The sequence below is a fragment of the Onychostruthus taczanowskii genome, unplaced genomic scaffold (genome assembly GCF_017590055.1).
Source record: "Onychostruthus taczanowskii isolate IOZ18803 unplaced genomic scaffold, ASM1759005v1 scaffold25, whole genome shotgun sequence".
Lineage (NCBI taxonomy): Eukaryota > Metazoa > Chordata > Aves > Passeriformes > Passeridae > Onychostruthus > Onychostruthus taczanowskii.
In genome coordinates this window covers 878,937-896,615 of record NW_024499796.1, presented here as the reverse complement: position 1 = coordinate 896,615, position 17,679 = coordinate 878,937, and the positions used below count along the sequence as shown (strand labels likewise).

The 17,679-nt window shown below is 47.9% G+C and overlaps 1 protein-coding gene across 11 annotated transcripts in view; it reads left to right on the top strand.

Annotated features, from left to right (window-relative positions):
- Nucleotides 1–17,679, top strand: part of ZNF618 (zinc finger protein 618) — a 149,410-nt gene that overhangs the window by 73,750 nt on the left and 57,981 nt on the right. For 9 of the 11 annotated variants that reach the window (XM_041406737.1, XM_041406733.1, XM_041406730.1 and 6 more), the window contains exons 3-5: nucleotides 4,247–4,503; nucleotides 8,551–8,646; nucleotides 11,619–11,696. In XM_041406737.1, coding sequence (XP_041262671.1) covers nucleotides 4,247–4,503; nucleotides 8,551–8,646; nucleotides 11,619–11,696 — 431 coding nt within the window. The remainder of the gene's footprint in view (nucleotides 1–4,246; nucleotides 4,504–8,550; nucleotides 8,647–11,618; nucleotides 11,697–17,679) is intronic. The other 2 variants (XM_041406740.1, XM_041406735.1) reach the window with 1 other exon arrangement.

The window sequence follows — 17,679 nt, the reverse complement described above, 5'->3', positions numbered from 1 at the left end:
CCTGTTGTTGCTCATCCTCTTTCTGAGCCTTTCCAGCAGTTGTGCCTCAGCTCCAGAAGAGCTGCCATGGGACAGGAACCAGGCCTGGCCACGGTGGTGCTGAGGCCTGATATCTTCCCTCCCCCAGGCGGGATGTTCCCTGTCCCTCCCTATGTCTCAGGGAACTTCTGGAGTATGAGAATGTTCCAGATCTGCTGCTGCTTTATCCTCATCTCCAAGTGGAGGTTCTTTGTGCTGCTCAGTAGCAGGGGAGGTAAAATTCAGCGCAACACTGAGCAAGTGCAGCATCGTGGGCAAGGACCAAAGTACTGGGAATTAAATGGAACTTTCCTGGGGTCACCTCCCTTGGCTCAGTGCATGTGTGGGTTGATCCTGTGCATGGTGGAGGCTGTGATGACTCCTGTCTTCCAAGGAAAACTGGTTCTGCTGGGGCTGTGCACATCCCCCTTTCCATCCTGCCTGAAGCTTTCTAGTGTCAGTAGCTTCCTTTTCCTTCCTGTTTGCTCAGGGATGTTGGTATTCTTTCCCCAGTCTAACCAGGAGGCTTCAAACTCGACCTGCTGTGCCATGAGGATCATTCCTTGAGCCCAGCTCTCCCCTGGACCCTTGGGAAGATTTATATCCCATTCAGCAACTGAGCTGACTGGTCCTGCTCTAGCCACAGAAGCATGACCTGGATTTCACAGGGGACCAGAAGAAAGTGATGCTCGGTCCTTCTGGGAGAGCTGGATTCCACCACTGCTGCCTCCTCCTCCTCTCCCAAGTTGTGCAGCCCCAGCTAAGGCACCAAGTGGCTTTTGGAGAGCTCAGTCCTGCTCCCAGGAGTGTCAGTGCTGCTGTCTTTATGGTTTCACTTGTTTTTGAGGGGAACAGCAGGCTCCTTTCAGGGCTTCTAAGCCATGAAATCATGTAGAAGAAAGTTGCTGAAGTATTTGGGGCTGTGTCCTTGTGCACATCAGGTACCTGCTCGGAGTTAGAACATATGGGGCAATTGCTTTCAGTTAATATTTGCAGGGTTAGGTCCCACCTAGGAGCAGACATTCCAGCTGGGAAATTCTTTTCTTGGTAGGGCTGGATCCACGAAGTCATTGTGCATGAGGGGAGAAAGTTCTGAGGGTCCATTGGTCTGGTCTAATAATTTATATATTCCTCAGCTCCAGGCCACCAAATGTGGCCAGTGCACATCTGTACTGAGCCCAGGGACCTGGGGCCAGCCAGACACACAACTCTGGGTTTGAAAACTCAAAGGGATCTGTTCTCCCTGAGCACATCCTTTGGAAATGGCTGTTCCAGTGGTCCAGCATCTGTGCTAATGTTTTGTGCCTCATTTCAGCCGGTTCCAGCTTCCAGCAATGAGATTGCACTTCACTCTTCCTTGCAAGTTAAGGCAAGACAGTATTTTCTCCCCATGAAGATGATGATACGCTGCAATCAAATCATCTTCTAGTCTTCCTTCTGACATGAGAACCAGACTGGAGCAGTTTGGTCTCACAGAATCATAAAGTGTCTTTTCCCAGTCTTGAACCATTTCAGTGCTGCATTTTGAAGCCGTCTTCAGCTTTTCTGATCACCTCTGAAACCCGAAGCTGCTCGCTATGTCTGCAGCACATGGGGAGTGGCCTCACCACAGCTTCAGATAGGGAGAAAATTATCTCCTTCTTCCATCTTGGCCACCTGAACTGAAAATTTGGTCAGTCCTTCAGCTCAGAGCGTGGCTCTCTGTGGTTGCAGTACCACATGGGTGCATCCACAGTCTTGGACTTGTCTGACTGTGCTGCAGCCACTTGTCTTGGGCAGAACCAGCTACAGAGAGAGGGATCCACTGATGGAGTGTCCCATTCACAGCCTTTGCTCTCCACCCTTCCGTGGCTCCACCCATAATTTTTAGCAGCAGTAGTGTTTAATTTAATTCCAGAGCATGAATAAATCTGTCCCACATCAACAGTTTCAGGAGTCCTGTGGAAATGCCTCTCTATGCAGGAGCAATGCACAGGGAGCACAGCTTTGCCTCGCAGCACGGGGCCTGTTGCTGATTTGGTTTGTGTTTGAATGTGACCAGTGCAAAGCTGGCATCATCAGAAAGTCATTGTATTCTTGCCCCTTTTATAATCTCCTCAGAAGGCTCTAGCCTCAAGTCTCCTTGTCACTGGTATCAGCTTCTAATTCCATAACACTTGGCTCGTGCCTGGATTTTCCTGTCGCTTTGCTCAGTCAGGACTGGCAGATCCAGGTTGCTGTGCCATGGATAACCGAGCTCTCACTGCCTCTCCCACCTCCAGCCTCCCTGTGGGAACTGCCCTGGCTGGCTTTGATCTTCCTCCACAGCCCTTGCTGAGGAAGGAAAGATTTTCCTATCAACCCTATTGTTGCCTTTGTCACTGTTTTGCATTTTACACCCTCTGGCTTTGATTGATCTGCAATCAATCCCACTCTTTTCTGATCCCTGAGTATTCTGTGCTCACTGCCTTCCCTTGGAAGGGTGCTGAGCCACACCGTGGTGGCTGAGATGGATGGGCCTGTGGCACACCCAATAATATTACCATAAAGACTGTCTGGTTCTCAACCACATCTTCTCTGTCTCAATCCATCTTCTCACTTGTAAGAGCCCTGTATGATTTTGGGAGCACGGCAGGGGGATGTATGTGTGAGAAGGCAAGAGATGAGTGGGAAGGCAGGTCAAGGCTAATTCTCTCTGTTTGGGGCTATTAATTGTACATTTCATTCCATAATGAGAATGAAGGGATGAATTAATAAAGTCTCTGGCAATAGGATGTGCCTGACCCAGTTTGAAATAGTGACTCCATGTCTATGTGGGAGGCTGGGCAGTAATTACTGGAGGATTGTTCTCTCTGTTCCTCTGCTCCCCTCATGCCTGTCCTCCCAGGAGCTCCACACTTTCACCTCCAGTTGCACCATCCTGGTTCCTCTGCGAGCTCCATAACCTGTGTCAGAACCCACTGCAGGTGTTGGTTCTCTAACGCTGTAATTCATACTTTGTCCTGACAAACTTTATGATGTTCCAAGCAATGGGATTTTCTTTCTTTGTCACTGTTGCACAATCTAATGATCATCCATAAGTTCAACCTATTTTTCATTTTATTTTGTCACTTCTGCCTAAAATGTTTTCAAATACCTTTGGCTGTTCCCAGTGTTTACATGACTCTAAAAATGTCACAGTGGTTTCTGTTTCTGGGTATTCTGAGCCATTTTATATTTAGTTCTGATTTCTGCACAAACTGAACCAGCAATTATTTAATCTTTGTATTGCATGGTGGAGTGTATTAAAAACCAGTATGAAAAATTGGGGGTCCATAATGAGTGGTGCTAAAGGAGCTCCACTGGCTCATTCCCACATCCTTGTCTGGTGGGCTCACACTTCCCTTTGCCTTTTACCACCACACCACCTGTTGATGTTGTTTTACAGCTTTGAGGTGTCCAGTTTACTTTTCTTAAAGGGTTTTGAGTATTTGTTTAGATTGTTTTCTCACACAAATTCCCAGCTTTTCTTTCCCAGATGAAAAAACATGCTATTTAACCTGGTTCTGAGCACAGTGGATCCCCTCTGCCTTTCTCCCTCTATTAGGCTTTCCCTGTCATCCCAAACAGTTGTATCTGTCCATAATGTGGTAGTCTCCCTAAATATCCTCATCTTCCAGATGATCCCCTTTGATCAGCACTGTGTATGTTCAATAAAGCCTCTGAATACCAGGGGATGTCAGGTTGCTTGAAGTGATAAAAGAGAGGATGCGATGGAGGGTGGAGACAGCTCCCAATTAAAAATGTCAGGGAATCATAGAATCGTTTATGTTGGAAAAGATCTTGAAGACCATCAAGTCTAACTGAATTCAGCAGTGCCAGGTCCACCAGTGACCCATGTCCCCAAGTGCCACAGGAGAATATGACTTTTTCTGTATGGACTAGTGTTGGCAAAATACCTTCAGGCAGAACTGCTGGAGCTATGCCTGTGGTCTGCTGGCAACCAGGGCAAGTTCTGTGCTCTTCTTTAGGGATCCAGTGTGTTTATGAGCACTACTGTTGTTTGTGATGATTAAGGTTATTTTCATTACTAGCAAATAATTTTATTGCTTTTGTCTAGTTAAATTTTAATTACTTATCTTTACACACATTAATATGCTTCTTCTAAATAACCTGCATAAACCAAAGTACCTTGAATTAGGTCCTGGTGATGACAAAAAGAGCACTTGGCATTGAGGATTCACATTCTCTCCTCTTTTTCCCCATTCAGGGAGTGTTTGAAGAGGAGCCCGCAGAGCCCGAAAGCCGAGGGCTCCGACTCAGTGACATCTCAGTCCTCCCCCAGTGAAGAGGCTGGAATGATGACTGAGGTGAAAGTGAAGACAGAGGTACCAGATGACTACATCGAGGAGGTGATCTGGCAGGATGACACCAAAGATTCCAAGAAGAACATCAAGGATGGGCCGGGGGATGTGCCTGCGGAGATCTGCGTGGTCATCGGCGGCGTGCGCAACCAGCAGACGCTTGGTGAGGCACGGGGCACCATTCCCTCAGAGGTGTGGGGACTGGGTGAGGCTCTGGAGAGCTGTGCCTGGAGGGCCCAGAGCCAGGGTGAACATCAATCAGGGGGTCCTGGCTCAGGATTATTGACCTTCTGTGTCTGCTTGCATCTGGTTGTCCCTAAAGGCTCAGCCAAGATCTGAAAGAAAAAGCTCCTTGTCTTCTTTTGGCATGTTCAGGAACTTGCCCATCAGTCACCTGCAGCGCCTCGTGAGCCCAGGGCTGGGGGTGTGTTTGACACAGATGAGGAACTGGGAAAGGAAAGCCTGAGAAACAGCTGAGATGTTTTGAGGAAAGTTGCTCTGAGGAATGTGGATACTTTCTGTAAATGAGTCTGAGCTCAAGAGCAGGTTTTACAGGTTGCTGTTTGTTTGTTTTCCTGATCACTCCTCAGTTGTGGGAATACTTTTGACTCAGGGCTGGCTATGGTGTGCACTCTTCAAAACAGTGCTTCCTCTCCCCACCCCACCTCCTGCTGTGATGAGAAGAAGCTTTTTCTTTTTTTCTATGAACATCAAACTGTCCTCTCCTCCTGCTCCAGGGAAGGGGCTTCCTGTGGGAACCTGGCAAGGCACCACTCTTGCACTGTCTCTGTTGTCCCCAGCCTGGAGCAGGTCCCTGGAGTGCCTCTGAGATCCAAAGGCACTTGCTAATAAGAAGAAGGAAGAGCAGTTGGACCAGGTTTCCTTTAAGGGACTCAGGAGAAGGCTGATCTGAGCTGCCCAGCATTGTACTTGGGGTTGGTTTGTCCTCCAGGGGGAGAGAAAAGAGGAATTTATGTTGGATTTTCTCCTGGGTTTTGTTGATCATTATCCATACTGCTGGAAAGAAACCCAGGAGATTAGCTGGTGATTGTCTCAGAAGCATCGTTGTCTTCCTTTTCACCAGAGGACAGCTACTAAGAACATCAGGGCAGGAGGTCAGTGCTATCTGTGCAGGTCTAGGGAAAGCCTAAGAAGTCCAAAACTATTTCTGACATAAAGATTTTACAATATGGAAGAAATACTCTGTGTATTTTCAGAGTTTTTGTGCCCCTGCAACTCTTGATCATTACATGGGCAAAGCTGAATAGCATCTCTGCTGCCCTGGGAGGGAGAGGTGGAGCTGGGACTGATGGGCAGCAATGGGAGCTTCTCCTGCAGCCATGGCCACCAGCCCTTGGTGAAAGCATCTGCAGGTTGGCTGTTTGTCCCACAGGACCCTCTTCTTCCCACAGCTCCTGACTGGGCAGCAGCAGCTGCTCTGCAGTTGGTGAACTCTGGCAATGCTGGTTGCCAGCTGAGTTTGGCTGCATTGCTGTGCAGTGGGGAGGGGGCTTCTGCTCTTGGCTGACTTGGATGGACTGGAGGGGAAGCCAGTGAGGAGCTGCTGAGGGCACTGAGATTGTTCAGCTGCAGCAGAGCAGACTGAGTGAGAGCTCACCAGAGATTGCAGCTCCTTGCAAGGGACAGCTCTGATCTCTGCTCGGAGACAGGGACAGGAGACAGGGAGCAGCTGGAGCTGGGCCAGGGCAGCTCAGGCTGGAGCTCAGGGCAAGGTTCTTCCCCCAGAGGTGCTGGCACTGCCCAGGCTCCCCAGGGAATGGGCACGGCCCCGAGGCTGCCAGAGCTCCAGGAGCCTTTGGACAGCACTGCCAGGGATGCCCAGGGTGGGCTTGTTGCAGGGACAGGACTGGATGATCCCTGTGGGTCCCTTCAGCTGGGGCTGTTCCAAGGTTCTGTGATTCTGATTTGTCCCTGCGGAGAGCATTGGGGACAGACTGGTGTGAGGGGGACACTCACAATGTATGGACACTGTGGGGAGAGGGACAGATTCATTGACCAGTTACAAGTGGTGGTTGAAAGTCATAAACTGGAGAGCTTGTCTGGAAGGGTCTTTTCCAGTGAAACACACCTTGTATTGGTCATTCTAAAGCCTGGGCTTCTTTAAAGGCAGTTTGGTCTGGAGGTGATGGGGTTGGTGCCAATTCCTTTGTGAACAGAGCTCTGGAAGTGCCCCTGTCTGCCATTCACATGACCCTCGTTTTTGGGGAGGTGGCTCTGAATAACTCCTGTTTGGCCATCAGGTCCTGTTCTGTGTGCACAGCCTTCTGTGGTGCCCAGCTCCTTGTGTTCGCTGAGCTTTGGCACCGGGCCCCCTCTGTCCCCCCATGAAAATCACACACGGGCACTGTGCCCATCTCTGCACACACCAGGGTACCTCACACCAGGAATGTGCCCCATATGCCACTGCTCCACTAGCCATTCCAGCTGCTGCACTGGCCATTTCAGTTCTTCACTGGCCATTCCAGCTGCTGCACTGGAGCAGCCCAGAAGTGTGACCTGCTGATGCTGCTGGTGCCTCCTGCCTCCAGAGCAAAGGCTTTGTGACTCTGCTGCTGCTCCCAGCACTTCCAGGAGCTTTCCTTGCCCTGGGATCTGGGAGCCCTGTGTCTGAATCCCCTCCTCCATGCAGACAGGCGAGGCTTTGGTAGGATTTTGTTCACCTTCATCAGGGAAGCTGAGATTGGAGGTGTTGGAAATGGTTATTTTAATAGCATATCATGATGAAGTGGTGTGAATGAACCTCTCTCCTGTGTGGAATTGCTGACCCGCAGCCTGTCTCCTTTCAGGGGGTGCTGGAGCCAGTTGGTTATATGGGGGATGTGTCTGAGCTGGGACCATGGTGCTGAAGGGCACATGTGGCTCCAAGTGGCAGCTTTCCTGCAGGGCTCAGCCTTGGGACGTGGCTGAAATGCACATTACAAGATTTACGTCTCTTTTCTGAGTCACACATCTGCTCTATTTATATTTTAGTTGTCACTTGGAGCAATTTATAAAAGGGATTCCCAGCTCAGTTGCTGCTATTCCCTTGTAGTGTTTACATCAAACCAGGCCTTGTGATTTTTGCCTCCTGTTTTCACCAGCTCCTGTCTCTCCTGGCACTCCAGACTCTGCCTCCATCCACGTGGAGCACCCCAAACCCCGTGGGGGCTGGAAGGGGCTGTACTGGGTGGGATGGTTGGGGGCAGTGGCCACAGTCCCCAGCCAAAGAGCTGTTTGTGGGTTTGGACCGTTTTCCTTTCAGGTGCTTTTCCACAGAAGTCTTTCAGTCCTGTAGGATCCCCCTCTGGCATCCCAAGCAGAGGAAGCCAGTGGAGAGGTTGGCTCTCAGCTGGCTCCTGTCAGCTGCAGCTGCTGTGGATCCCCCACTCCCCCCTGCAGCCCCCTGGACCCCCACGGTACCCTGGCTGTCCCCGCCCTGCAGGGGGGTTCCTGCCCTGCACAGCTCAGGGGTGCCACATTTCCTGTTCTTCTCTTCTTTCTTCTGGCAAGATTCACGTGCTGACCTCAGGCCAGGGGCACCTGAAGAGCCATAGCACATGGATACTTCTCAGGGCAGGGAAGTCAAGGCAGACAGGCACAGAAGTCCCAGGGAGCTGTCTGAAGAGGAGAGGAAAAGCAAAGGGCACTTGTGTTGTGACTAGGGAGAAAGAGGGGGAGACTGTTTATCAGATGTGGATCATTTCCTCCTGTTGGAACTAGCACCAGATCAGTATTTGTGTCCTGGAAGACTGAGTTATCTGCGAGCTGATCAGGAGAAGTTTGATACAAGAATCCTTAAGCTCTCAAACTGCTCTCCCAATCTGGTGCTTTACAAGGAACATTTTGGAGAGGACTCTTCCAGTAATGCATTAAATCGGAAATGTTTCTGAGAAAGAGTGAAGAGAGAATCCTTCTGCTCAGAGCCTCTCTGTCCACCTCCCAGGCACACACTGGGTTCGTGCCATGGTGCTGATATTTCACTTGCTGAGCTGCTCAGCATATGAAATTCAAGAGCACTTTGGATTCTCCCTGGTGAGGTAAAATAGTACTGCAGAAGCCTTAAGAAATTCTGTGAGACCTCTGACATCTTGTCAGGAAGCCACAGGGACAGATGGGTCTTGGAAATTTTTAATAGGCTTCAGCCATCATTATTCCTTGGAAATGCATCCACTTTAAGGGCTTTTTTCTGATTTCTTTTTGCACAATTTAGATGGAAAAGCAGTGGAACGTGACTCTTCCGTTGGATATACACGAAATCGATATTCAGGGACCTGGATTTTTGACCATGCATTGAGATACACGTCCGGTATGTGATGGAAGGGTGTGAAAGTCTAACCAGGGCTCAGGGAGCAAAGGAAGCTCTGGAAGCAATGGGTGCATTGCCCAGATTCCAGCTGCAAGGCTCAGGAAAAGCCTGGCCCAACTGAGTGCACCAACTAACCCCAAACCTTCCCACCTCCCCTCCTGCTACCACCAGCTGTGACCTGCATGACACACCTGAGGGGACAAGCACATAGCTGCTGGTGTCCAAGGCCACGTGGGCATGTTCTCTACAAGGCCTTAACACACAGTGATGTCCTTCTTCCTCCTCTTCACCTTTCCTTCCCTCTAACAAGACATTTTTAGTGGCAAGTCACCCCTCCTTTCTCTAACGTGAGGGCCTGTGGTGAGCTGAGCACACAGCTGTGGCTGCTGAGCTGTGTCTCTGCCTCAAGTCTGTAACAAACCTCCCTCACACCTTTCCCAACTCCCTGTGCTCCTGGGCCACTGCTCTACCACCTGTGGGCAGAGGGTGAGTGCAGGTGTCCCCCTCAAAGTTGACTCCAACCTTCCCTGGGTACCACTTGAGGCCTGGGATCTCCAGGACACCTGCACAAAAGCCCTGGCCTGGGACACGTGGTCCCTCAGCTCCTGTCCCGGTGTCCAGCACAGCCCCTGCACGAGGGCTGCAGCCCCTGCTCGGCCTCACAGTGCAGAAGGCATTGCACAGTTACCTGCACAGCTGACCTTCCTGGAGAACTTCTGCACAGCCTGTTCGTTTATGTGCCATAGACTGTGTCCAGAGGAAGCAGGAAATACAATAAAAATGGGGCAAAAAATTCAGCCTAGAGCCCCTCACTGTGTTTGACCTGTTTGCACCAACTCACAGAATCATAGAATGCTTTGGGCTGGAAGGGACCTGCCATGGCAGGGACACCTCCCACTGTCCCAGGCTGCTCCAAGCCCTGTCCAGCCTGGCCTTGGGCACTGCCAGGGATCCAGGGGCAGCCACAGCTGCTCTGGGCCCACTGTGCCAGGGCCTGCCCACCCTCCCAGGGAACAATTCCTTCCCAATACCCCATCCATCCCTGCCCTCTGGCAGTGGAAGCCATTCAGTTTCCTGTCCCTCCATCCTTGTCCCCAGTCCCTCTCCAGCTCTCCTAGAGCCCCTTTAGGCCCTGGAAGAGGCTCTGAGTCTTCTAGCCCTGTGATTAACTCAGTGGCCTCCTCTGGAGCCATTCCAGCTCTTCCCAGTGCTCCATGTGCAGCCAGCACTGTTGGGATGTGGGTGGGCATCAGTCCCATCCTGCTGTTGGTTCAGCTGAACCTCACCTGTGCTTGCAGGACCCAGAGTGCTCTCCTCTGCTGCTTTGGGGCTCTAGCTCCAAGAGTTTTCAGAATAGAATTTTGAAGGTTGGTGGTGAAATAATCAGTCCTTGAGCACAGGAAGTGAGGGCTGACAAACGCTGCTGACCTGCTGATAGCCTGGGTTTCACTCAGGCAGCCTGTGTAAGTGACCACAGGTGGTGACTGTCCCACAGATGTATGTCTATATAAAATACAGTGAGCTATGATAATAAAAATGCTCTGGAGCAGATCAGATACAGCCAAGTGCCTGTGCTATCAGAATATGGGAGTATTTTTTTCAGCTGGGTGCTCTGGTGTATCGGACTGTGGCGAATAGCCTCTTTCAGCACCAGTGACAAAGGAGCCTCCCCAGCTCAGGACACAGCCCCAGGTGTGCTGTCTGTGATGGGCAGGGAGTTCAGGGCTCTGACACTCTAAGGGGGGTGTTTTCTTCCCAAGCTGTGAGAATGGGACATGGGAATGGGAAAAAGGAGCGTGGGCATAGTGTGTTCAGAGAGTACCCTGTGTTTGTTCCTGGCTAGAGCTCACTTTGAGTAGCTCCAGGTGAGTATTGCTGTGAAATGCTGTTTGGGAATGTTTATCTGGATGTGTGTCAATGGTTTTGTTCTTGTTTGTGGCTCCTCCCTGAGTTTTGCTGTTTGGCATGGTCAGAAAAATATTTTTTCAAGGTTGTGTGAGGAAAGGTGCATGGAAATGAAATTCTGCATTCAAATTAATTCAGCCCTTTTTTCTCCCACCTCCTCTTCAGTCAAGTGATGCTCTCCCCCTCTCCAAAGAGCACCAAGGGGATCCCAGTTCCCCAGCTCCGGTGGACAGTTAAGAAATCCAGTGCATTCTGAGCAAATAAGAGCCTGGAAAGTGAATTTATAGCCTGTGCAACAAAGTCAAGTAGGAAAAAAAGAGATTGAATCAACTCAAGTAACAAATCTAAGGAAATTTCTGTCTGCCTGTTCAATAACAGAAGAGTCTAAATTCATGGCATAACTTCATCATTATAAATGGTTCTCCCAGCTCTTTTCCTCTGGTTTCATTTCAAATGACTATTTGCAGATGTGTGTTTTCTGGAATTAGAGACACAAGTTGAGAAGAGGGACTACTGTGGTCATGTGCTTTTCCTTAAAAAGGGCAAAAGTTCTATTTGTATCTATTTGGTTTCCTCTGAGTGGATATTTACCAAATCTCTGTGGGTTTCTTGGGAAATTTGTACATTGTGCATTTCTTGAGAAATTTTGAAAACTCCAGGCCTCAAGATAACATATTGCCTTCTTTTTTCAGTTGAAAAGGATTTTTTCCCAGCTACTAGGAACTTACTGAAAAGTAATTCAAGGTTATTTCTGTCCATAGGAAACATTAGTCATTATTATAAAATTATAAGTCAGGCTATTTTGAGAGTGGCCCTTTCACGTTAGCAAAGTTAAAAAGATACACTGAAAATGTAAGTTCAGGGTAATATGCCAAGGAATCTTAAATAAGGCTGACAGACAGAATAGTGTCTGGGATAGTGATTTCCTGCATTTATCTCCATGAACCTTCCAAAAATTACTTTGCTGTCAGGTGCACTCTATTGCTCGCAGTTTATGGACCCGTGTGCAGGGAGGCTGCTTTCCTGATCTCTCATAGTGATGTGTGCTTCTCTCTCTTGTTTTTCAGGGTCTTACGAGTGTGGAATATGTGGGAAGAAATACAAGTATTACAACTGTTTCCAGACCCATGTGCGAGCACACAGAGGTATCTCAGTCCTGCTGTAATCTCGGGAATCCTGGGATAACGCAGATTTAGGGCAGCTCAGGCTGGAGCTCAGGGCAAGGTTCTTCCCCCAGAGGGTGCTGGCACTGCCCAGGCTCCCCAGGGAATGGGCACGGCCCCGAGGCTGCCAGAGCTCCAGGAGCCTTTGGACAGCGCTGCCAGGGATGCCCAGGGTGGGGTTGTTGCAGGTCTGGGCAGGGACAGGGGCCTTTGGACAGCGCTGCCAGGGATGCCCAGGGTGGGCTTGTTGCAGGTCTGGGCAGGGACAGGAGATGGACACCTGGATGATCCTGGAGGGTCCCTTCTAGGATATTCTGTGATTTTAGTTCTATTTTCAGGAAGGTCATGAAGGTAGCTCTGCTGCTTCCCTGGTCACCAGTATTTCTTGGGGGTGTCCCACTGAGAGGGACCCAATGATAAACTTTGGGGCTGTCTCAGCTTTGTGGCTCTTTACTCCAGCAATATTTCTCCCCAGGTCAGGAGCAGCTCCTGTGTTCAGGGCAGTATTTAATGCCCAGGGCTGTTGAGGGCATCCCTGTGTGCAGGGGGAGCTCAGATCTCAGAGTTTCTCCTGGCATATCCCAGTGCTAGCAGTGTGGTGGCATCTCCCTGAGGTGCTCTGTGCTCCTGCCCAGCTGGGAGTTCCATCCATCCCTGAGAAGTCAGCCTGGGAGGATAGAAATCAGATATGGGCATTGTGACTGCTGTATTTTTATGTTCAAATCAAAATGCTCCTTGAGCTGCCCCTGTGCCCCTGCTGTCAGCTGAGGTCACTTCCCAAATGTGCTTTGTGCGTGAAAGGTCTTGTGCTTGGTCAGGAGTGGCTTGATCTTGGTTTTCTGTAGGACTGAACAACTCAATGTTGCTTAATTGCAGAAATGTGAAAGTTTGAGGTGGTTTATTCAATCAAAGTGTAGTTTGCAGGATTGTAGCCCTGAAATACCAGAACAGCAGGGACTGCAAACCAGCTCTTCCTGAGCCTTTCTCTGGGTTTGTCTCCTGTCCCTCAGGTGAGCTGTGCCAGGCTGGCAGGAGCATCTGCTTTAGCTCCTCAGGTGTAACCAGTGGTTGAAAATCCAGGAATAATGAAGGCTGATACTAAGTTTTGAATGCTCAAACTCTCAAAAGTCAGCACATGCACAGCTGAGAAGTGTTCATCCTTAACTGCTCAGAGTTCGTCACAGTCTCATAACACATCCTTAACTGCATGGTTGCATATTCTTTGTGTGCTGTTTAATATCACAGAGCTGCCTCTGTATTTATGGATACACAGAATTGTTTTTCCATGCTGGTATTTCTTTTCTAAATACCAACAAAATTCCTTAAAGTCCTTTAAATGTAGCTTCAAGTAGCTTCACTCTGCGGCTTAAGGAAAAAAATCCTAAAATAACAGGGATATGCTTTACCATTACATCATAGCATTGCAATAATTTTGCAATAATAATTATAGTATTTAAATGTGGGGCAAGGATTACTTTTATTTTACTTCTCTTCCCCAAGCACTGTGGGATCTTTAATTCAGCTGGAATTTTAGGAGCTCTGTTAGTATGATGTCATCTCCTAGTGTGTGATCTAATTAATTTGTAATCATTTCTATTTTGATAATAAAATTAAGCAATATATTAAATTTTATGGGTGCATCAACATAGACCTGTACATTTGATATCCATAGTTTTGACATTAACTCAGTTGAGACATGACTTTACCTTTTGCTTCCAAGGTCTTTGTCATGTGTAGTTGGAGAAGATGAAAATTTTCAAAATTCTGAATGTGGAAATTTATCACTAATTCTCACATCAGTGACGGAGAAACAGAATTTGTATCTGTTATTCTTAGAAAGTGTTGGTTTATGTTACTGTAAGTGGATTCATGTAGTAGTAACATTCAAAGTGCATCCAAATTGCTTTAAGACAATAAAAATACAAATTAGTTATTTATTCATCTACACTCTCCAGCAAGAAATGAAACTGCAGACACGATGCAGCTCTGGCAGTGGGATTCTCCCAGGGAGCTGAGGCACTGGACAGAGTGTGCCTGGCTGCAGAGGAGTAACCTGCAGTGAAAGGTTAAGGACGGGCAGGAAAAAAGAAGGAAGGATTCTTTGGAGGAAAGCCCTGGGTGATATTATCCAGTGTGAGTTGTGCATGGACTGGACCAGGAATGGTGCTGGGATGGCAGAAGACTGCAGGAGTGAAGGGGATTTTTGTGAAATATGCTTTTATTGCCCCAAGGCTTCACAGAGGAGAAGGGGCTGGTGCTGCCCCAGGGGACAAATGTGGGATAACGTGGTGGGATCGCTGCACTGAGGGTGTACCCTGCACGTTCCTGTTCTTCCTGTGATTTCCAGTCTGTGTCTCAGATCCAGTGCCAGGGCACCGGCAGCCAGCTCTCCCAGGGCTGCTGTGCTGGAAGCACTGCAATGTGAGCTCCCTTGGCCCAGTCCATGCAGTTCTCAGCTGCCAGAAACTCCAGTCCTGAATCTTTCAGTCGTTTCTTTCTGGCTGGGCAAGGGAGGAGCAGGACTGCAATGGCAGAACCTGGATTCCCTCTTTGCAGGATGGTGCCAGCCATGGTTTTCCCAAAGGTCTGGCCACCCATCAGTCACATAACATCTGCCTTTCCCAAAGGTGGACTGATCCTGGGAGACTCCCCAGCTCAGCATCAGAGGAGCTAGAACAAACTGAGGCCCCTTTCTTCTCTTCAGGTTTTTTGGCCATTCCAGCAGCAATAGCTGCTGTTTGTAATTTGCTGAAGGATACACCCCATCCCAGGCCTCTGCTTTCTGCTGGTCTGTGTGGTTCCTGTGTCACTAACAGGCCTTGGGATGGTGCTGCAGGTGACAGAGCAGGAGCCAGAAAAGGCTCAGGCCAGTAGAGAGCAGAGAAATTGGTGTTGATCTGCTTTGGACCTTTGTGGCAGAACAAAACATCTTGTCATCAGCCTGTCTGTCACTGTTCAGTGACACAAAATTCAAGGTTTGGGGGCCTCAAGTTGTCCTTGCTTTCACCTGAGGTTACTTCTGAGCTGGTTTTTGTGTCCAGGAGCCCACCTGAGCCTTACAGCAGGGGGAAGGTCTGTCACCCTCTCTGCTCGTGCAGTCGATCCGTGCTTATCCACTGCTTGTTTTGCCCTGTGAAAAAACTTACTGTCTTCTCATCCTTTGAGCTGTTCAGTTCCACATGAAGAGTTTTGCCCTGGCAAGATCAAAGACTTTTCTTTGCAATGAGCATTTTTTGGAGAAATTTCATGGATTTTTTTTATAGCTGTACCTGCCTCCACTCCAGCTCTCTGTGGCAGACAAGCTGTGTTGGAGGTGACCCATGCTCTTGAGGATGATTTCTTTTCTTGTCTGCCTTCAGGAGCAGGGGAGTTTATATTATAAAACAGGGCATTTTCTTTGTTTATTGAGCCTTCCCTGTGGTGCTGAGCATTGGCTGGAGAATTTCAGGCAGCGACTGCTTTGGCAGTTTGCAGAAGGGCTGAGGCAGCTCTGCTTCAGGATGTGCTGCCTCACAGGGACAAGTTCCCATTCTGCTTTCCCCCGAAAGCCAAGATCCAGGCATGGAAATCCCCGTGTAAGGGTTCTGCAAAGAACCAGAAACGTAGGTAAGAAATTTCTCCACTGTGTTTCATCGAGGAAGAAAGGAAAAGGTCGTGTTCCTTCCCCTTTGCCTCCCCAAAACTCACAAATAAAGAAGAAACCCAACAAAAAAGTCATGTTGTGGAGCTGAAAGGCTCCTTTGTGAGCTGCTCTGAGCCCTGCAGGATCCCGGCTCCTTCCTCCTGCTGGAGTTCAGCTGGAGCGGAGGGGCTGCACATTCCCAGTGCCGATGGAAGGCTCTGTCCCAAATGTTACCGCTTCGCCTACACGCAACCCAGGGCTTAAAAATGTTTTGCTTACGGTGCTTTTATTTTAGCTGTGTGGGGTTTTTCAGGTCATTAAAAGGTTTGGATTGCCTTCAGGAGTTAGTCAGCTAGAAAGTTCTGCTTTGTACGGTTGGGTCATGTTTAAGCAACATGAGCAGCAAAGCATCTGCATGTTTTGAGTCAGGAAAATTATTTCACTTTTAGATAACTCAAAAAAAAAAAAAAGGCTGAAATTGCTTTATTAGACTTTCAAACAGCAAATTTGTAAACCTTTGGGCTGAGGCCAAGCAAGGGAGATTTGTACCCAAAGGAGAATTCTTCCAAAAGAAAAGAAAGAAAATAGCAAGGCTCAAGTTTAACCCTCGCAGGATATATCACATCTAGCCCAAGAATTGGTGGAAGTTCTCTGTTCCCAGATAAGCTTTTCTGGGCTGACTGATGATTTTGCTCAAGTTGTTTTTCATTATTATTTATTTACATTATAAGTTGTTGCATTGCCTCTCTCCAAGCCCCTCAGCTCTGCATGTCCTCCCCACAGGGCTGTGCCAGCCGAGGGCTGAGCTGCCCACACCAGAACAGATCCTGGATGCTCTGAGTGGGACTGGATTCTTCAGGCCAAGTTTTGAGTTTCACCAGTTGTTAAAAAACTTCTCAAAGCTTTTCAAGTTTCAGATTAATGTTTTCCAAGAATGGGTTCTGCTCAATTCAAAAAATATGAAAAGGAAGATGACTCATTCAAATGGTGAATATGGAAAAATGCTTTTTTCCAAAGTGCACATTTTTTGGAGTCTGAGTTAAAGTGGTTCTGTCACTGAAAGGATTTTGAGGTGAGGAGTAGAAAACTAGTAGAGGAATAACCATCCCTGAGGAGAGATGGTGTTCTTGAGCCATAGAAAGTTGGGGTTCATTTGTTACTGAAAATACCAGTTGATTTTAGGGAGGTTCTTTGCTCTCTGCCCTGCATCCCAAGATCCATTTTTCCCGTGCACATTTCCCAGTCTGCAGCAGATACTCATATGAGATGCAGAAAGTTTCGTGGGACAGAGGAGTTAACTGGCCCATTTTCTAGCTTCCCTGCCCACCTCCCTATTCTTACTGACTTTTGCAACTTTCTCAGAAATTTTTCTTTTGTTTCATAACTGGAATCACTTGGTTTGACCTCAAAGGTGATATAGAGTGGGCTGTAAGGGGATTTTTACTTGGTAATTTTTTAATTCAAGAATACTTTAGTCTATTTATGACTAAGGGTAACAACATTTCTTGACACAGTTCAAATTTTGTGTGTTGCCTGATTCTTGTTAAATTTGACTAAAGTACTTTTTACAGCTATTTAAATAGTGCATATCTTTTATGATTTGTTCATGCTGTTGCTTGTGAACACCAGGACAGCATTTTGCATAAATCTATTGTGCCATAGCTGCTTTTCCTTGAATGATGGGTGAGAATTCAAACAAGTAGCAGCTGTGGAAAAATCCTGGGCTTTGCTGTCGAGGTTCTGCATCTGATACTGAGGGTTTCTAATCTGGCCCCTAGTTTATGAAGTTGTGCCAAATTAATACTGTTGCCTAGAAGAATGATCTAATCAGGCAGGTTAATCAAGTAGAAATGTACAAATTGACAAACCCACAATCATTTGTTTTTATTATTTTTAAGAAATAAGGAAATTAAATTCAAACAGTGCTCATTACTTAAGGTTGAAAATTTTAAATTCAAAAACGCTGTGCCATTCTGCAGCTGTGGTTTCCAGTGCAGTGCAAGCATCATTCCAACAGACATATGGAATATTTTGCCACGCAGTTATGTTACTAGATAATGTGACATACAGTATATGTAATTTAGGATGAATATGAAACACTTCAAACTGGCTTGGAAATCCTAATCATTTATGATACTTGACTTGTAACTTTGGGGTTTGTTTTCCAGCTTGCAGCTTTGCCTGTTGCATTCATTTAGGACTTGAACATGATCTTTGCTGTGTGCTTCTTGCAGTCCCACACACTACATTGGAGGGAGCTTTCTCTCCCTTGTTTTCACATCTGCCTTCAGTAAGACCAGGACAGAATCACCCTGGGGGAATTCTTGTGGCCCATCTCTTGTG